Raw genomic sequence first — 18,945 nt, forward strand, 5'->3', positions numbered from 1 at the left:
CCCCCCCCCCCCCCCCCCCCCGACTCTCTGCCTGCTACCGGAGACTCACCGGGGTTGTTCCTCTCCAGCAGGTACCAGCGGTAGAAGGCGCGGCGCTTGGAGTCGCTCATCTCCAGGCCTTGCTGCAGCAGCCACTGGGAGATGTAGCTCTGGCTGATGCCTGCGTTGGGGGGTGGGGGGGGGGGGGGGGGCATGTTGTCATCTTCACACATTAAAGACATCGATTCATTTCATCTGGACCGTGGGGATCGGCTGTGAGCCAGCTCCTGTTGAGCTAATAAAGCCTCCCCAATATCAATACCTTAATTAAGGACACGTGATTTGGTGCAGTACTTTGACAACATGCTGCTACTTGTAGTTCACGATTTACTGCCTCGAGGTGGAGCCATGCTGCGGGCGCCACAAGCTCGTTTCTACCGACCTGCTCTGAGCTATTGCATTGTTCTTCCTTCAGCATTATATTCAATAAGTCATTTTAAAAAGGGTTCAAAAAAACATGTCAAGTTCAGTTTTATCTTTGGAAGAAACTAAATAACAAAGGGTTGTTGACTTTAGCTGATTGGTTTTATCTGTCAGTTATATTTTGATTAATTCATTTATCTTTTAAGACATAACATTTCAGCAAAATGCTCATCAGTTCCTTGGATCCCAATATGACTTATTTTTCATTTAAATAATATAAAACAGAGAAACTTTGAGAAGCTGGATAGCGAGACAGACTTAAACTATAAATAAGTTATCAAAATGGCCGACGATTAATCTTCTGTTTCTGGGTTTCAGCAGGAGAGTTTATCATCTCCTGTTTAACATCAGTGAGAGCAGAGATGACACATCTCTCACCCTCACTCCAGAACCTCTAGAATCTAAAGACGGTGTTGTCGGTCCCACACACTTCTCTTTCTGTTCATGTTTAGTCAGACGGTGACCTTCATCTTAGCCAGTTAGCTTAGCAGACGGTTAGGTTTCCTATTGTAATTTAGTGGATTACATACACAGAAAAAGTGTTTTCTACTTATTTAATCAAGAATCAATCCTCATCGGGACATCACACTCAACTCCATCATGAGACTGTGGGAGATAAAACCTGCCCACTAGCTTTACAGAGCAAACACAGTACCTGTAACTTGGCCCACGATTGCCTGAGAGATCCTGCGGTTGTTGAGGAACGTTTTGATCTCTTCTTTCACCAGGTTGCTGTCTCTCCTGCAAAAGCAACAACAAGCCATGGCGGCATTAGAACGACTACGTGGTGGGTAAAACACCAGCCTTTGCTCTGACTAACCTTATTCACTGATGCTTCTCTTCTCCCAGCCGTCCCTAAAGACCTGACCTGAATTAACTCCACTAAAATTCTGGAGAATAAGCCTGCGCCTCAGGGGAGGGTAGCTGTCATTATCTGGTGTTATAATAGTCTCTCTTTGTCTCGACCATTCTCTCTGATAACCGTGAGCTCCGCCACCGTTCCTCACCTCATGTACTCCTCCACCTTCTCCTCCAGGTCCCACTCCTCCTCTCCCATCATGTCGTAGCTGAACGACCGCTGAACGGCCACGCTGGGAGGGTAGAGGGGCGGAGGCGAGGCCTCGTAGCTGTTGCTGGGGGACAGCGCGGCGCCGTCCAGGCCGGAGGTCTGCGTGGTGGCGGAGGCTAGGGAGAGCGAGGAGGACGAGGACGAGGAGGAAGAGGGGGCCGGGGCAGCCGCGGCGGGGGTGTTGTTGTTGGACGGGGCGCGTTGAGAGTCACAGTGGGACGGGCGGTGGTCCGGGTCCAGCCTCTCCAGGGACTCCAAAGCGTGGATGATCTGAGGTTTGGTCATGCCGGACAGACGCAGGCGCTGCAGGAGGTCGATCTGCTCGATGGTGTAGCGCGGTTCCGCCTCACAGCACTCCATCCTGGCATCTGCAGACATCATAAGAATAATAATTTTAGGCTGGCATTTTGAAGGAAACAAGACCGATTTTGTAGGTGAACACGAACCAACTTAAGCCCTATTAATACCCCAAAGGTCTGTAGCTTCGGGTGATTTCTCACCAGATAAACAGCACAAAGTGTTACCAAGACATATACCTCTATATTTATCTCCACCTTTGATGGGTCTTAAATTTAGATAAAATGTCGCAAACGATTTCGGAACCCGCAGACATACTGATAAAAGATGAAAAGGATTATTAATAGATGAAAAACATTTAAAGCTGAATCCAAACACGACGCTTCCTTTGTTGGGAGTTTATTTATCTCGACTACAAGGCTTTAAATGATAATCAAATTAAATGATTTTAGTTACGCTAATACCAAAGAACTTTGAGTAAAAGTGAACACTGCATTCTCCTCTGAGGATGCTCTTGGGTCATTGGAAATGTTGGCACCCTTTCAAACACTTGGCACAGACACTTGGGGCTAACCTTGCTCCATTTGTCCAGGGTGGAATTAAAGTAGGATCACCCTGGCATACATAACCTAACATCAGGTCCCGTCACATCCATCCATCCCTTCATGTCCTGTACATGCCTGTCATGTGCAGGGTCTGAAGCCTTCTCCATCAATTATAAAGTCTGCTGCTGCTGCTGTGTGAAGATCACAGTAAACTCATTCAGACATCTGGGACAACATAACTAAATACCCATCTGATGGACTTACTCTGCACAGGTGTGATTTAGTGACCTTGTCCATCAATAGTTTACACCTAAACACACGGCTCAAACAAACAGAACTACCTTTAAAAAAGTTGCTCTTGTTAAATGGGATGTATGCCGAATTCACCAGAAAGATTCATTTTCTAAAATGTGTCAAATCCAATAGTTTTAGGACAAAGTTAACAAAGTTAACTTGCCAGATACAGAGAATTAGGTTTGAAATGTGGAGTGTTTACAGAGCTACAGTATGTCTGCACACACTGGTAATATTGTGAGTTATTTATGTGCAAAACCAACAAAGACGCAGAACTAAAGCAGCGAGCTGGCTCTCGCTTTAAAAAAAAAAAGTTAAAGTTAAACCGGTTATCTTACCTCCCGGTGGAGGAGGTGACACAGACAGGAGCCCCGGGAGTGGTTCGGTGCGAGGGGTCGCGGCGGGGACGCACCACTGTCGCATGGCTCCGCGGAGCTCAGCTTGGCTGGACCTCTGCAGAGTCGGGACAGAGGAGACTTGCTGCAGTGTGTTGCGGTTGTTAAGCGGCCCCTGTTAGCATTGTTAGCATGCTGGCAAAAACCCGACAACAGGCAGATGACTCCGCTAGCAGGCTATAGCTGGCTAAGCTAACGCCGTCAAACTCCGGTTGGTTCCCCCGTGAGCACCAGCCTCTCACATCGATAGCTGCTCGCTACCTTGTTGTGTAAAGTTAGCAAGTGCGTGACGTATAGACAGCGGAAGTAATGCAATGTAACCTTCAGAATAAGAGCAACAGTACAAACTCCCGTTTTTGATCGTTCCAACGTCTCTTTAATAACAAGTACCTGACTTAAACCAAAATAAATACATATTGTATTTACAATAAGTGAGCCAGCAGAAAAAGCCACCACCTTACAGTAACTTACCTAGGTGATAAGGGTACATTTGTTTGAAAGTTAAACTTTATAGTTATATACTTTACATTATAAACAATTAATAAAGCTCGCTGTTTCGGTTCTAATGCAAAGCTTGGCAAGAGTTGTACGTGAAATATTTGGAGAAACACAACACTTCTAATGTAACTCTATGACAGGATGCAACTAAGTAGATTTGCTTGTGTAGCTTTGTTTTTATGAAAAATCAGTGTACATTTGCGCTTTTATTTTGAAGGACATATAAAACATTACTACGGATTTTGGCTAAATTTACACTTTAGTCTGTTTTATCTTGGCTAACAACTTATCTAAAACTTCCACTTTTGAAGTTACATCGACATTACATAAGATGGGCGGCTATGTGCGAAACATTTACAGTTAAATGTGGCTGGCAAGCAAACATCTGGTTCGGTAGGTTGGACTGTCTGGGACACAGCCAGGTGCTAACTGACTTAGCTCGCTGGCTGGGACACAGCCAGATGCTAACTGACTTAGCTCGCTTAGCTAAGCTAAGTTAGCCGACAGCTAGCGGCGGATCGTCCCACCGCAGCGGAGCAGCTCTCTCTTACCTCCCGTTGCTGTGGAGAGACAGCCGCAGCCGGGGCTGGACGGAGAGCGGAGATGATGCAAACTGAAGGGAAAGTGGCGGGTTTCCCCCTAAACCCTCTCCAAAGAAATATAAGTCCTGGGTCCGGAGGTGACAGTGAATTAACGCGCAGAGGGTGACCGGTGCGGGGTCATTTTGTCTTTGGGAGTCTGTCTCAGTTTATGACCACTGTCAAGCTAGCAAAAATTACAATTATGACTTCCGGTTATACTGTACTTACTAAAATTACGTAGCTAACCAATAACAGCAATGTATTGAAGCCCATTTACGTCAGCGAAAAAAAAATATAAAGTTATTTTTTTTAAATTTACAAAATTAAATTAAGTAAAAAAAAAAAATGTATTGTATTTTTTTGTAAACTAAAAAAAAAAAGAATAAAATGATTTATTTATTTAATTTTGTAGTGATTTTTTTTTGCTTGCGGAAATTGGCTTCTATAACAATGTGCCAAAAATGAAAGTAAAAAAAATATTTGGAAATAATATTTAAAATTAAAAAAAAAAATTAATAACGATGCTCATAGGAGACATAATAGCCCATCTAGTTAATTAAGCATTAGTGGCACTCTATTTTCATAATTTAAGTAGTTTATAGTTTTATTTGGTCATGTTTATTCATACCTGGTTTATTCATAAACCTGACCAAATATTTTTAATTTAAAAATAAAAACATTTTCACAATATAAGTAGTTTATTTTTTTTACTTGTTCAGGTATTAAAACGTATATTTTTAAATCTGTCTGCCTCGACGCAGCAACAACCAAGCACATAAGTGTGTTTGTCTGCAGATATAAGCTCATTTGCAAGCATTTATTGAAGAAGTTATATGAAAATCGATGTCGGCAATAATGCTGATTAAAATAATAATGATAATAGCATCTTTTAAATCAATAGCATACTTTTAATCCCACTGCTGAGGGTTTTTCACCAGATGAAATGCTGCGGGATTGCCCAGGAACTCCTCATAATCGTCCGATTTACAATAAAACGCAGTGGATGTGTTTTGTTATTGATCCCTTTTGTTTATAACATTGGCATGTTGTGCCACATCATCACCGATGAAGTCAAATGTACAGTCGAAAACAGCAATTATGATCATAGGCCATTATAAGTATAGCTACTGACTCGTACTGAAGCTTTGTTTGTACTACTGTAACACTATGATGATTTCTCTTTACAGTGTAGATACTTTTTAATTCCATCGTCTATCAAACCCCTTCTTAGTTTAAATATGTGCATTTGCTAATGTAGTGCAACACCAGCTGAATAACTACGTGTGCTGAAGCTGAAGGGACCAAGTGGATGCACTCCCAGAACCAGACGCTACCTTTATATCTTTTAGAGTAGAGCTTGTCCCCGGTAGTAACCGTCTCGTTCGTACCTCTAAAGTTCATCTGCGTGCCTCCAACATGACAAACACGTGCCTTTAAGATTCCAACAGCCGCACAATTGTGCTTTCATACACCTCTGACGATTAACATATAATTCTATGATGTAATTGTCATACTGTATATTATATAACAATTGTAATGTAATGTTAATGATGTGTTAATAATCATATTATTGTGTTATTTTTTATTATGATGCTTTGACATCGTTCTTTTTAAATGTTCATGATTGAAAGGAAAAAAAATCAATTGAATTAATCAATTATCTGCTATAGACAATGAAATCTGCCCACCGGTGAGAGGTGCTGGTGGGCGGATTCATTTTTTCCAACTTTGTAGAGAGTCTGGTCAGCTCATGGCTGTAGCTTATATTTAAGATGTGAGCGAGGTATTGATCTTTAATCGAAATCTCAACAAGAAAAGCAAATAATGGTATTTCCCAAAATGTCAAACTATCTCTTTAATATTTAACTTGCAGCACCCTGAACAGCAACCTCATTGTGTGAATTAAAGTATCCAGCAATCTCCCTGCCTCTCTCTCTCTCTCTCTCTCTCTCTCTCTCTCTCTCTCTCTCCTGTTAAACAAGGTGTTTGCTATCAACCAGCTCCACTAGTGACTCCAGCTGAGGAATGAGTCCATGTTTGCTCTCCTCGATATTCCTCCCTCCCCATCGACCTGTGCCAAGAAGGCAGCAGTAATAGGTGCTCTATTAAAAAGCCTTCGTGCAAGGCTGAGTTCAGTTTGTGTGAGAGCCTTCTGCCGCATTCTGGTGCCTCCTTTTCCTTCTTCAAGGTGGTCCAAAAGAACATCTGAAACAACACCATGAACTGGGCCTTCCTCGAGGGCCTCCTCAGCGGGGTGAACAAATACTCCACGGCGTTCGGCCGCATCTGGCTCGCCATCGTCTTCATCTTCCGGCTCATGGTCTTCCTGGTGGCCTGCGAGAAGGTCTGGGGTGACGAGCAGAAGGACTTCGACTGCAACACCCGGCAGCCCGGTTGTCACAACGTCTGCTACGACCACTACTACCCCATCTCCTACACGCGCCTCTGGGCCCTGCAGCTGATCTTTGTCACCTGCCCGTCCCTCCTTGTGACGCTCCACGTCTCCTACCGAGAGGAGCGCGAGCGCAAGCACCGGCTGAAGCACGGGGAGGACTGTGTCCCTCTGTATGGCCACACAGGGAAGAAGCGAGGGGGCCTGTGGTGGACCTACTTCTTCAGCCTGCTGTTTAAGATATTGGTGGACGGCGTGTTTGTCTTCCTGCTGTTCTACATCTACGAGGCCACGTTCTTCCCGCCGCTGGTGAAATGCAACGAGGAGCCGTGTCCCAATGTGGTGGACTGCTACATCGCCCGGTAAGTTTACCTCCAAGGTTCATAGTTACAGATCTTGGAGTCTCAATGGCTGAACTGGAAATGTTAATCTTAGACTATGTGACCATTGTGTTCCTCTAGGCCCACGGAGAAGAAAATATTCACCATCTTCATGGTGGTGACCAGCTTCGTGTGCATCCTCCTCACGCTTATCGAGATCTTCTACCTGTGCGGGAAGAGGTTCTGGGAGTGCTGCCAAGGAGAACGTCGCTCGGTGAGGGAGAACTCCTTCATGATGGTCAGAACTCCTCTGACCGGGAAGGAGAACTCTGCGTTCAAGGAGCCGCTCCCGGAGAAGACGGTGGACAACGAGAGCTCAGCCCCAGCGTACAGCATAGCAGTCTCCTGAGAGACATGTTGGGGGAATATAGAACTATGTTTGGTAGCTTTTGTACTGTTGGCCACATTTATCAGCAAAATGTCCGTGGTTTTGAAGAAAATGTTTTTATAAAGGTCATGTCCTATTTTCTGTTTCTTCTTTTCTTCATCAAAATGGTGTAATGTGTTTGTCCCATAATGCGGTTGGCTTTTTAAAGGCTTCTGATCTAAAATAACTGATAAATTAAAGGGGATTTACTGTCATTTGACTATTTCTAAGAATATATTTGTTACTTGAGATTATTTTGTTATCTGTAAAACTGCTTAATTTGTTCTGAGACGTGAGAGCTGCCGTGTGTGTACTTTAACACAAACGGACTCACTTGAACCAGAAAATAAAGATGATATTTTGTAAAATAAACAACCATCTTGTGAAATTTTGCTTTGCCACAGAAATCTTACCTTTAGACTGATTAGCTGAATATTGTTGAGGTCATTTTTTAGAGCGAGAGCTTTATCAACTGTGTGTTCGGCTCTTTAAAGAACCTACAGCATGCAGGGTGCAGCAGTGCAGAGTTAGATGAACCAATAGAGATGTAGATGGTGGAGTACAACATGTTCAAAAATAATCGGAAGAAAACACACATCGTGACGTTTCCAAATGGGCACAAAATGATCAACGCTTGGTTACTGATGGGAGAAACATTATTGACAATCGACCACATCCTGCAATCCTTCAGACCAGCAGGCCGAGATTAGATTAAGACCGAGTGTACCAATCTCACCTGAGAAAAAGAACGAGCAAAACGCTCGTTGTATCTGATTTTGCGATAGTGGGGCTCCGTATCTCGGGTGTATTTGAGTGCAAATGGTTCCGGAGTGCTTGCACAAACAAATGCTAGGTGGTGACCCTGTTTCAATCCAGATTTAAGGATACAAAGGGGCATATCTCCGCATAACGGCCGCCTAATGGAGCTGATACAAAGTCACCTCTTGAGAAATGTGGTGATCAGAGCAGACAGCCACACCTACATGTGTCTCCAGTAAGGCCTACCTGATATTCCTTATCACCTGTATTCATCTGCAAACAAATTCCTCGTTCGGTGGAACCCCTGATGTGTGTTTTGCTGTTTTGTTGGACAGTATCCCATTCAAAGTATCGGCACTCCGTCACAATACAACTGTCACAGTAAAGGTGACTTTAACAAGTGTAAGATAAATGAATGCTGACAGGAAGTAGCTGGAGGTTTAAAGGTACATTTTGGGTGGATGCCAAAGAAGTAGCCACACCTCCTGATAATGTCCAACAGTGGTTTCTTGTGGACAGTTAATACACGATACCCACTGTCGGAGAGAGGTTGCCTGTCCAGAGAATTCCTCATCTGAACACAATGGACTGAGTGGTTTTCTTAAGGTAAGCTGAGCAATTTAAGTATTCAAGAGTCATATTTAGGAGAGGGGGATTGAGGTTCTATAGCTGCCAAAGAACTGGTTTAATAGGAAAAGAGAAGTACTGCGTTAAGTACGCAATGAATTATTTGGAAGGGATTATAGAATATTTAGCTAAATCAAGGCTGATTTTAAAGGGACATTCAAAAATACACATTTACCCTCTTACCTGTAGTTCTATCTATCGATCTAGATTGTTTTGAGAGTTGCCTAGTTTGGGAGATGTTGGCTGTAGACTCGGCTTGCGGTGTTCAAAGTTCCAAAAAGAAAAACGTTTAAAAAACTCCTCAGCGATGTCTCTTTCCAGAATCCATAACCCGGTTACTCAAGATAATCCACAGACCTTTTTGTGAGCAGTTTCATGTTGGAACTATATACATGAAAACTGTTCACAAAAAGGTCTGTGGATTATCTTGAACAACCGGGTCCCGATTTCTGTTTTTTTCAGTTTTTATTTTATTTTTTGGGATCTTTGAGCTTAACAAGCTGAGTGCCATGTTGTTCCGTTATAGTTGAGAGAATGCAGACGTCTCTACGGCCGATATCTCCAACACTCGGCAACATGTATTTTTGATTTTGGGGTAAATTTCCCATTTAAAACCTTGTGTTTCTCTGAGTAACTGCCTAACTCTTTCATTGTCTCTTCATTGTGTTCTAGCGCTCCAGTTTTTAAAATCTTTCTAAAGAGCCTCAAAAGAAGCCGATCGAAGCTGAACTCATGGATTGGAAATTCCTCCAGGGTCTTCTTAGCGGAGTCAACAAGTACTCCACTGCCTTTGGACGCATCTGGCTATCGGTGGTCTTCGTCTTCCGGGTGTTGGTCTTTGTGGTGGCTGCCGAGCGGGTCTGGAGCGACGACCAGGGACACTTCGACTGCAACACCCGCCAGCCGGGGTGCACCAACATCTGCTACGACTACTTCTTCCCCATCTCCCACATCCGCCTCTGGGCTCTGCAGCTCATCTTCGTCACCTGCCCGTCCTTAATGGTGGTGCTGCACGTGGCCTACCGGGAGGAGCGGGAGCGCAAGTACCGGGCCAAGCACGGCGAGGACACCCGGCTGTACAACAATCCGGGCCAAAAGCATGGCGGTCTGTGGTGGACTTACCTGTCGAGCCTCTTCATCAAGACCACCTTCGAGATCACTTTCCTCTACTTGCTGCACTACATCTACCACAGCTTCAAGCTACCCAGGAAGGTGCAGTGCGACGTCAAGCCCTGTCCTAACTTGGTGGACTGCTACATATCCCGGCCCACCGAGAAGACCGTTTTCACCTACTTCATGGTGGGGGCGTCCATCGTGTGCGTGGTGCTCAACATCTGTGAGATCTTCTATCTGATTGCTTTCCGGGTGGTGACCCTCAAACACAGAGGCAGCGTCCAGACCCCATCGAGGAGGGTCCACCCGAACCTGGACTGCAAGTCCTCTCTCGCGTCATAATACTTGTTGTTATGCCTTTAATTGACTTACAATCCTTTTTCCCTTTGAGGGTATTTTTATTTAAAAAGTAATTTTATGTATAATTTCTATATAAATATCATGTTGTATTGTAAGAAACAGTCCTATGCTCTGTAATGATATTTAAAAGAAAATTTCATAAGTGTAATAATGATTTCAGTAGCAAAAAAAAGCTGAATGATTTGACAATAACCAAAACTGACATTATTTGTTTCTTGTATTCACTAAATATACTAAATATATATATATATAAATATATATATATACAAAATATTTTCAACTACATAATAAAAACCACAGCATGGATAAGATCTGCCTTCTCCTCCTTTAATGGCGCCATTTCTCCACCTGGTGGCACTACAGGCTCACTACACTACACTACTTCATGCGACGGATGTGAAAGTCTCCAGAAAACCTGTCAATGATCCCTCCCAGAGTTCAACTGTTGTGCATTATGTGTGTACTGCTGAGGCAACTATACATACCTACAACATTCCTAATGTATATATTATATGCTGCTCTTTTATCTGGTAATCAGGTGTCTCATGTTTTTTTCCAGGATTTGATTCAGGTGTTGACACTGTACCTAGTAGAAGAGGTTAACGTCCATAACGGGACAAATAAACATAAACATAACATTTATGAATACAGGCAGATGACTGTATTTGTTTTTCAAACAGAAGGCAGCCAGGCGCTAACAGGTGCACGTTTACCTGTGTAAAGGTTGCAGACATTCTACAGGCAACGGGCAAATAGCAACGTTGGTTTCAAAATAAAGGCATTAAATGTTTTCTCAGAGAAAAACAACAACTAAGTGGACAGAGCATTTTGGGGAATGAAAATAAGTATTACAAATATTAATTTACTGCAGATTATTAATCGAGCATAATCAGAATTTCGGTTATTTTCTTTATTCGTTGAACCAATTGCACTATTTGCTATTTCTGGAAGTTTCTCTAGCTGTCATTGAGCCTACTGCACGTAATTGCTCGAGGTAATTAAATAACTGGTCTTTTAAAGCACTTCAAAACAAACTTATACGTTGAGACATTCTAAAATATGATGGGATCTTATTTTGAAAAATGTGAGAAGTTGTCACTTTACTTTCTGTCTGTCCCGCTGAGTGAGAGTGGTGAGGTGCTTGCTTATCGTTTGGAGAGTTAAGAGGACACGCGGATAAGCTCCACGCACGAGACGCGCTGTCACTGTAACCGAATGGTGACCTAACAGAGATGGCCGGTGCAGGTAAAAGGCTCCATGTGTCTGGGAACTCCATTTTAAATGAATTTAGACTGCAGCAGTTTGTTTGTTTCAAACTTTCCGAATGTTTGTTCGGTGTGGCACACCTGTCCGGAGATGATCTATGACGTAAACTTTGCATTAATAATCTAATAGTTTTGAAGTTGTAGTTGTTTCCTAGGATGAATCAAAAGCAGGCCCCGTATCAAAGTCCTGATACTCCACGTTAATTTAAATAAATTAAAGTATGTTTTTGGTCCCCGTGGTGAAAGTATCTGAGGCTGAACAATAGTGTGAATGCTGATGTCAAATGCAAATTGTCTGCATGTGTTTTTGTCTCAGTGAACGCAGGAATGTGTGAGTGAGACATATTCAGCTGTGAGGATGGAGCAGTGACCATGTTACACACACACACACACACACACACACACACACACACATAGATGTGTAGGTTTATATTAATCATCATGTAGACCAGATGTACCATCTCATTGTTTTCAGCGGTTGGATTATGAATTAAGCCGAGACACATGTTTGTCCTAAATGTATCTTTTTAATTTGAAAGGTTCTCTGTCATGGGAGAGCAGTGCGTTGAGTTAAGACAATAAAGAAAGGTTGTGCCAGCAATAATTCAACGTGATCATTTATCGTCTTTCTAATGGAATCACATCGTGCCGCACAATTAAGTTGTCTAAATCGATAATCACAAGCACACAACTCAACTTTCTCCAAAACTCTGAAGCGATAAGAATTTTGCTTGTGGTAATACTTCTTCATTGTCTTAATCTAATTACTCTGTATTTGTGTGCATGCATGTAGAGACACACACACACACACACACACATATTGCACTAAAGTTCTTAATTAAATGAGAAAATACTCTATTTGTCACACAGGAGTAAAGAAAAATAGGCTTTGCCATGTGATAATTTATTGAATTACCAGAAAACATGCTATATCATGATACATATCTTTATTGATATATGCCATATAGGCAGAAATTGCTAATTTACTATATTACTATTTCAATTTCATGTCAAATGCAGCATCACTCTTTTTGCGTTTGAGCGACTTGTTCTGGACGGTTCCCGTCTGAACAGCCTGTACTGTAGTTATGTGCTCAGCAGCTAATCATTAATACAAGTGTCATCTCCGCCGTGCGTTTGACCTCACTCTGCCTCTGATCAATACAACGTGGATGATGTCACGTCATGAGAATTCACTCTCCTCTGTTGTGGTCCAGGTTTGTGTTGTGCCAGCCTGGAGGAGCCCAAGACCCTGATGAAGATGGGTCTGAGCATGATCCTCATCGGCCACGTTAACTTCCTGTTAGGGGCGCTGATGCACGGCGTGGTGCTCAGACACATCAACCTCCACAAGCAGGCCCGGGCCATGGAGTACGCCATCTCCAACGTGGTCGCCCTCACCTCCGGCCTCGTGGTGAGTGCATGAGATCCACCGTGAACCTGTAGCAGCTCTGGGGAACATTATGGAGGATACAGGAACTCGTAGTACACATTACTTCAAACTAGATTTACAAAATAACAGAGCAATAAACACACCACAAAAATTTTCGCATTAGTGCAGACTTTATGATGGTAAGTCGTGGGATTTTCTATCAGGGCTGAGGCTGCACCCTGCAGACCACACTTGCATCTAAAAATGTAGCTAGAATTGATCATAAGTCTGCAGAAAACGTTCTTGATCCAAAAATCAACAGTGCAGGATTCTCTGGGCTTCTTGTCATTAGGGCTTCTTGTGAAACCACTTTCCTGAACAAACGGCCCTTGAAGAAACCTCTTTTTTCTTATGTACATAGGAAATTTAATATGTAGATCCCCTTTTTAAGAATGCAGAAAATCGTTTGAATCACTCAAAGATTCATCTGATAATCTGAATCATTCCAATTGCTAAAATGAGTTAGATGTAAAGTTAAAAGGATTCTGTGAGTTCTTCTTCTTCTTCTGGCTTTGTAAAAACAACAATCAAAGCACACGGAGGTACTTGAAGACATATCTGAAATGCTTGTAGTTGTGTTGAGAGAAATCATCTTTTGACTTCCCCCTCGTGTTGCTACCTTGAGTGCGTCTGAGACTGAGAATGATGTTAATTTTATTTTGTGGTCAACATGAACATTCTTTGAATCTCGTCCGTCTCGTCTCTGCAGGGAATTGTTGTCGGCATTCTGGCTATCGTCCTGTCTAAAAACAAGAAGAGTAGAGGCCTGGTTAGTATGTTTCCTGTAAACAGAGCTACTGTCTTCACTCTCTCGTTCTCTGCTAACTTTGATCTGTCTATCTGCACTGCACAAACACTTGCTTTGTCTTTTGATGTTTTCATGCTTTTTATTCTCAGCTTTTGTCTCAGTCTATCTAGTCAAGGGGACTTGAAACAAAACAAAAAAAAGCACCTTTGAGCTCCTGCCTGTCACCTCAGGTGTGCGAGTCTGCACCTGAAGAGCTGGAATAGTTTGTGTTTTGTCCCTGCAGTCGTGCAGAACGGCTTCTCCTCTGTTTACTCAGCCAGCTGTTGGGTTGCTCGGACGGGACTGACGAGCTGAGCCCGAGCTGAGCCCGGGCGGACCAACCACTCCCCGTTTCCTTTGTTAGCCACAGCAACCGTAAACTGGTCAAACTCCTCATCGGTCTTGTTATCTTATGCAGTCATCCAGCTATGACAGTGCATGAACAACAAGTAAACGCAACATTCCCTTTTTGTCATATTAACACAGTCCTTCATGTCGGCTACTACAACTTCTAATCTACTACAACTTCTAATCTACTACAACTTCTAATCTCTCACACAGCATCAGGCCTTGTTGTTCTCATCGAGTTTCGACTCACAGAGTGATTTTTAATTTCTCCCTGTGCCTACATGTCTAGCCTTCTGGAAACTTATAGGGTCACTGTTTTTCTACCCACTTTAGCATTATCATTGCTCACAGCTGATAGCTTTGGTTTGTAATGCTGCAGCTTGTTATTGGTTGCTCTCGATGCTTTTAGACATCCTTATCCTCTGCAGGGACGATGGGTTTTAGTAGGCCCTGGTGGTTAGCTTCCCACTGGTTCCCTCGACAAAAAGCAGATGTGATGTTTCCATTGGATTATGGATTACTGCAGAAAATAAACTAAGTTTTTGATACTTACTAATGGTTTGTTCAGCAAGATAATCTTCACAAATAATCAACACTTTAAGGATTTTTGAAGCGTGGATGCAATCACCAGAAGTAAAAAGCAAACGTTAGGCTATAAACAAATTACCTATGTCGCATGAAGGCGGACTAGTCGGCGTCTTATTTATCCACTTTTAGTAAAAGTAAAGTAAAAGCTTAAAATTTCCTGAGAGGAATATTTACTGACGTATTTTATATCGTAGAATAAAACATCCAAACCTCGTAATGTTGTGTCAACCACAGACCTTATTTCAGGCTTCTATCTAGAAACCTGTCAAAGAAATGTACCGACTAGAGCCCAGGGAACCGAAGAGCAAAAGTGCTGACTCATTTCCTGGCTTTAGGGCTCATTCCTGCAGCACTCTCTTCTGTCTGTGGCCTTTTTTTTACCTACTATAGATGTAAATCTTTAAAGAGTGGTTACAAACATGTAGTTTCAAAAGAAAATGTTTTTAAAGAGACTGAATAAACAGCTAGACTCTAGCTTATAGGAAACGTCACTCAAATGACAGTAAAAATATGTTGTTGCCTATTTACAGCATTCATTTTCTGTTAATCAACTAATTCGCAAAATGATGAATTCATTGTTTGTTTTAATCTTTTCGTGGGAATTGGTGTCCTCGAGAGAAATATAAAACCTCGTCAGCCTCCTTTACATCCAGCTGTCTTTCAGGCCATTATGAATCCTTTAGGAACTGAGAAGCTCATAGGCCTACTTTTTTTTTTTTTTTTTTTTTACTTTAATTTTAGCAAATTTAGCGAATGAAAAATGTTTTGCTTCCATATCTAATGTTTTAATGCAGATTTGAATCTGACTAATTTGCTCCGTCTGTATTAATATTGTTTATTCTTTGCTGTCCTCTCATCTATGTACTTCTGCCTAATTTTCCCAACAGCCAGCGCTGCGTTTCTCATCTCTCCCTCTCTCTTCCTCCCACAGATGTGGTCACTTTTCACGGTGGGCCTGGCCGCGGCACTCACGGCGGCAGCCTCGGCCATCGGGCTCTCCGTGTCCGTGGTGAGGGCTGTCGTTCACGGCGGGCGGAGCCTCCTGACTCACTGCCGTTTCCCCGATGCCGTCGGCTACTCCAGCATCACCAACGAGTGTCCTTTTGACCCCACTCGCATCTACGTGAGTGCATTCGTGCTCAGCGACGGACGCTGAGATCAAGGCGTGATACTGTGACCTTTCTTTCTCCAGCAGCTGGCTCTTTCAAAACGCTGACCATCGTCACTGCGGCACAAACACGACGGAGCGCTGTGGCTGCACATCACGGAGGCTATATGTGTGTGTGTGCACTGATGGTGTGCGGCGTGAGGCCGGGTGTCTTTTCCATCACTCACTCAGTCACGTTGTGCAGCCGGTGGGCTGGGTGGCAGGAATGCTGACCCGACCCCGTCTGTCCACTTCAGGCTCTGTCCTCTTCCAGCGTGCTACAGATGGGCTGTCAGGCCCGCTCAGCCTCACAGCTGCAGCCACACATCAGCACGACTTTGGCATTGTAGCTCGGCTAGCACACTACAATTTGTCACTTAAGTGACCTTTTGTCTTAAGCTGGATTTATACTCGACGCAGGCGTTAATGCTGGGCCCACTGAAAATGCATGCAGCGTCGGTTTTAGGTCAGAGTACAGTGTCGGATTGCAGCCATTAATAACTCAAACACAGCATTAGAGAGATGTGCAACCTGGACAGCAGTTGTTTTATTTACTGTGAGAGCGAGTGTGTGTGTGTGTGTGTGTGTGTGGGGTTTGACTCAAGTCATTATCCAATTATGACTGCTGTCATGCCGAGGTTTCAGCACATTCTGTCATCACAAGACACATGAAGTAACAAACCAATTAAAATTAAAGTGCATACAGCAAAAGTGAGGTGTGCTGCAGTTCACCAACAGTGAAACCAGAAGTTAGAGCGTCTTCAGCTTCTGAATGAAGTGATGTTTTCCCAGTGAAAACGGAACATTTGATGCACAGTTACAAGAGGGATTTAAATCAAATCCTTCACATTTGATTGGACCGCTAAACAAGTGGGCGAGGTTAGAAAGTAGCATGATTCGCTAAAAGTTGCAGATTGATTGATAGTTGGATATCATGATATTATTGGGTGGAATTTGTTGGTACTAGCTTATGTTAGCCCACATTAAGTTTTACAGGGAAAAAAAGATGATTGGATTTTGATATAAAATATGAAGAAATAGATTTTTTGCATTTATTGTTTTGGTTTTGGTTTTGCCTCCGAATAAAGTTTAAAAATGATTACCCAAAATAAAGATAAACCAGATTTATCTTTTAGTCTGAAGTAACTAAGTTGTAGTCTGCTGAGACTGCAGACCACGCTGTCCTCTCAGAGTTGACTATTGGCAAAGGACCATCCAATATGGCTGCCGGGGGGCCCATTACATCACCTGAAAGTGTGTTTTGGGCTTCTGGTTCTGATGTTCATAGCTGCTGCTTAGAGGCAGTAATGATGGTTATGCAAGTTCTTTTTTTTTTTTTTGTGCTTCCTGCATAATTTATCATGCATTCCAAAGAAAATTCCCAACTATTACCATTCATTTTCTTTGTAGTCTGTGAGTCAGCATGCCTAACAAACAGCGGCTCTTCTTCTCTGAGTTGCCTCCGTGCACTTCTACTTTGATGCGTTCTGCTCTACATATTTTATTCACATTGCTGACTCGTTGCTGTGTCTTTGCTCCGCAGCCGTCTGAGGAATAATAAGGTTCTGAAACACATCATTAACCGCACAGTGTCCCTGCTGCTTCTTGCCTCAGATTGTGTTTTCTTTGGTCCAGCTGATAGTTGCCACTAACTCCGCTCCTCCATCCCTCCCCAGAGTACCACTCTGATCCTTTGGGTGCCTCTGATCGTGACCTGTGTCATCCAGATGGTGTTTTCTGCCCGGTGCTTCGCTGTCTGCGTTTCATTCCTGGGTCTACCTTGTTACCCGAACAGTAAGAGAACCAGGGACTTTGGCAGAGCGGTGAGATTTCCACTCAAAATGTAAACTTTTAGATGGTGCATAAGACGGCTTTCAATAAAGCCATTATTTAAAAAATTGGACTTAATGGTTAATAATTTGTTTGTGTAGATCAATGTGGTGAGGCCGATGGAGGAAGCTGCTCCCTCTCGCTACCCTGAACCACCAAGAAGCCACCGTGAACCTCCAACACGCTACTCTGAACCTCCAACACGCTACTCTGAACCTCCAACACGCTACTCTGAACCTCCAACACGCTACTCTRAACCWCCRASAMGCTRCWCTGAACCACCGAGAAGCTGCACTGAACCACCGAGAAGCTGCACTGAACCTCCAACATTCTACACTGAACCTCCACGAAGTCACCGCGAACCTCCGAGACGGAATACCGAACCTACAAGACAGCAGCGCAGACCTCCACAGCATCCTCCCCATCAGCACCGGAGTCTCCCTCCCTCGGAGAGGCGGCCCCTCCGCCAGCCCAACAGAGAAAGGTCAGACAGAGGAAGGCAAGAAACGCGTGTTGGCAGCCAGCAAAAGGCAGCAGAGAAGCACCAACTGCTGGAGAGGGCGACGCTGGAAAGGTCCAGCTTCTGGATTTAGACATGTTAGAGCATCTTGAAGTGCTGTGAGAGTGTGTAGACTGTAGTGCAAGCTACAATACTTGGATTGAAACATCATACTTCGGTGCTTCTAAACTATGAACCTATTGAGCAGCGGCTCAGGCAGTGTGCAGGATGCCAGTTATGCGAGTGTGTGTCCTTGTATTTCTGCTGTAACGAGGGTCAAATTATTCCTATTAGGACGGATGAGACAAATCGTTCCCTGTACAAGGATTAGAGTTGATACAATAGTTTTGGAAAATGTACTTTGTCGCATTGTTGCAGAGAGTTAGATGAGAAGATTGACGTCACTCATGATGTCTGTGCGTTAAGCATGTAGCTGGAGTTAGGACTTGCTTAACTTAGCTTAGCATAAAGACTGGAAGCAGGGGGAGACAACTAGTCTCTACTAATTAACAATATGGTTCCAATTTGATTAATAATAGTAATGATTTCTTATGGCCACTCCATGAAGTTACCGTATATGATTATGGTTACAGCAGACAACTTCCCGTAAAAACCACGGGGTCACCTGGCCTTAGGAATATGGGACCCTGGGAACATGGGACATTTTAATTAGGACTAGCTGTCCTCCCGTCTCCGTGCTAGGTTAAGCTTATCCTCCTGACCCTAGCCTCATATCTAGCACTCAGACATTTCCATCTTCTTGGTTAACTCGGTAAGAGAACGAAAATGTGTATTTCCCACAATGCGGAGCTATTCTTATAATGTTCGGGTGTACACGCATAATGGAGGCAGGTACAGTATGAATAGGAAAATGTTCTAGTAAGTAAAGACATGCAGTGCACAGAGTGCA

At 43.3% G+C, this 18,945-nt stretch overlaps 4 protein-coding genes across 7 annotated transcripts in view; 3 read left to right on the plus strand and 1 right to left on the minus strand.

The window, feature by feature from the left end:
- The window catches only part of LOC116387303 (homeobox-containing protein 1), a 12,009-nt gene extending 7,702 nt beyond the window's left edge, over positions 1-4,307 (minus strand). For all 4 annotated transcript variants that reach the window (XM_031854265.1, XM_031854264.1, XM_031854263.1 and 1 more), the window contains exons 1-5: positions 4,112-4,307; positions 3,006-3,120; positions 1,470-1,899; positions 1,118-1,203; positions 50-160 (exon numbers count right to left, since the gene is read on the minus strand). In XM_031854265.1, the coding sequence (XP_031710125.1) occupies positions 50-160; positions 1,118-1,203; positions 1,470-1,899; positions 3,006-3,090 (712 nt within the window). In that variant the 5' untranslated portion in view covers positions 3,091-3,120; positions 4,112-4,307. The remainder of the gene's footprint in view (positions 1-49; positions 161-1,117; positions 1,204-1,469; positions 1,900-3,005; positions 3,121-4,111) is intronic.
- A 1,505-nt stretch (positions 4,308-5,812) lies between these two features.
- On the plus strand, positions 5,813-7,554 carry LOC116387160 (gap junction beta-4 protein-like). The gene is made up of 3 exons (XM_031854032.1): positions 5,813-6,238; positions 6,330-6,895; positions 6,995-7,554. The coding sequence occupies exons 2-3, from the start codon at positions 6,360-6,362 to the stop codon at positions 7,260-7,262; spliced, it is 804 nt and encodes a 267-aa protein (XP_031709892.1). The 5' UTR covers positions 5,813-6,238; positions 6,330-6,359; the 3' UTR covers positions 7,263-7,554.
- A 1,020-nt stretch (positions 7,555-8,574) lies between these two features.
- LOC116387182 (gap junction beta-3 protein-like) lies at positions 8,575-10,342 on the plus strand. Its single transcript, XM_031854065.1, has 2 exons — positions 8,575-8,645; positions 9,339-10,342. The coding sequence occupies exon 2, from the start codon at positions 9,399-9,401 to the stop codon at positions 10,119-10,121; it is 723 nt and encodes a 240-aa protein (XP_031709925.1). The 5' UTR covers positions 8,575-8,645; positions 9,339-9,398; the 3' UTR covers positions 10,122-10,342.
- Positions 10,343-11,285: 943 nt separating this feature from the next.
- LOC116387293 (uncharacterized) lies at positions 11,286-18,129 on the plus strand. The gene is made up of 6 exons (XM_031854244.1): positions 11,286-11,384; positions 12,622-12,818; positions 13,546-13,605; positions 15,491-15,682; positions 17,383-17,529; positions 17,638-18,129. The coding sequence occupies exons 1-6, from the start codon at positions 11,372-11,374 to the stop codon at positions 18,127-18,129; spliced, it is 1,101 nt and encodes a 366-aa protein (XP_031710104.1). The 5' UTR covers positions 11,286-11,371.
- The last annotated feature ends 816 nt before the right edge of the window (positions 18,130-18,945 follow it).

Source organism: Anarrhichthys ocellatus, unplaced genomic scaffold (genome assembly GCF_004355925.1).
Source record: "Anarrhichthys ocellatus isolate YVR2014 unplaced genomic scaffold, GSC_Weel_1.0 scaffold14, whole genome shotgun sequence".
Lineage (NCBI taxonomy): Eukaryota > Metazoa > Chordata > Actinopteri > Perciformes > Anarhichadidae > Anarrhichthys > Anarrhichthys ocellatus.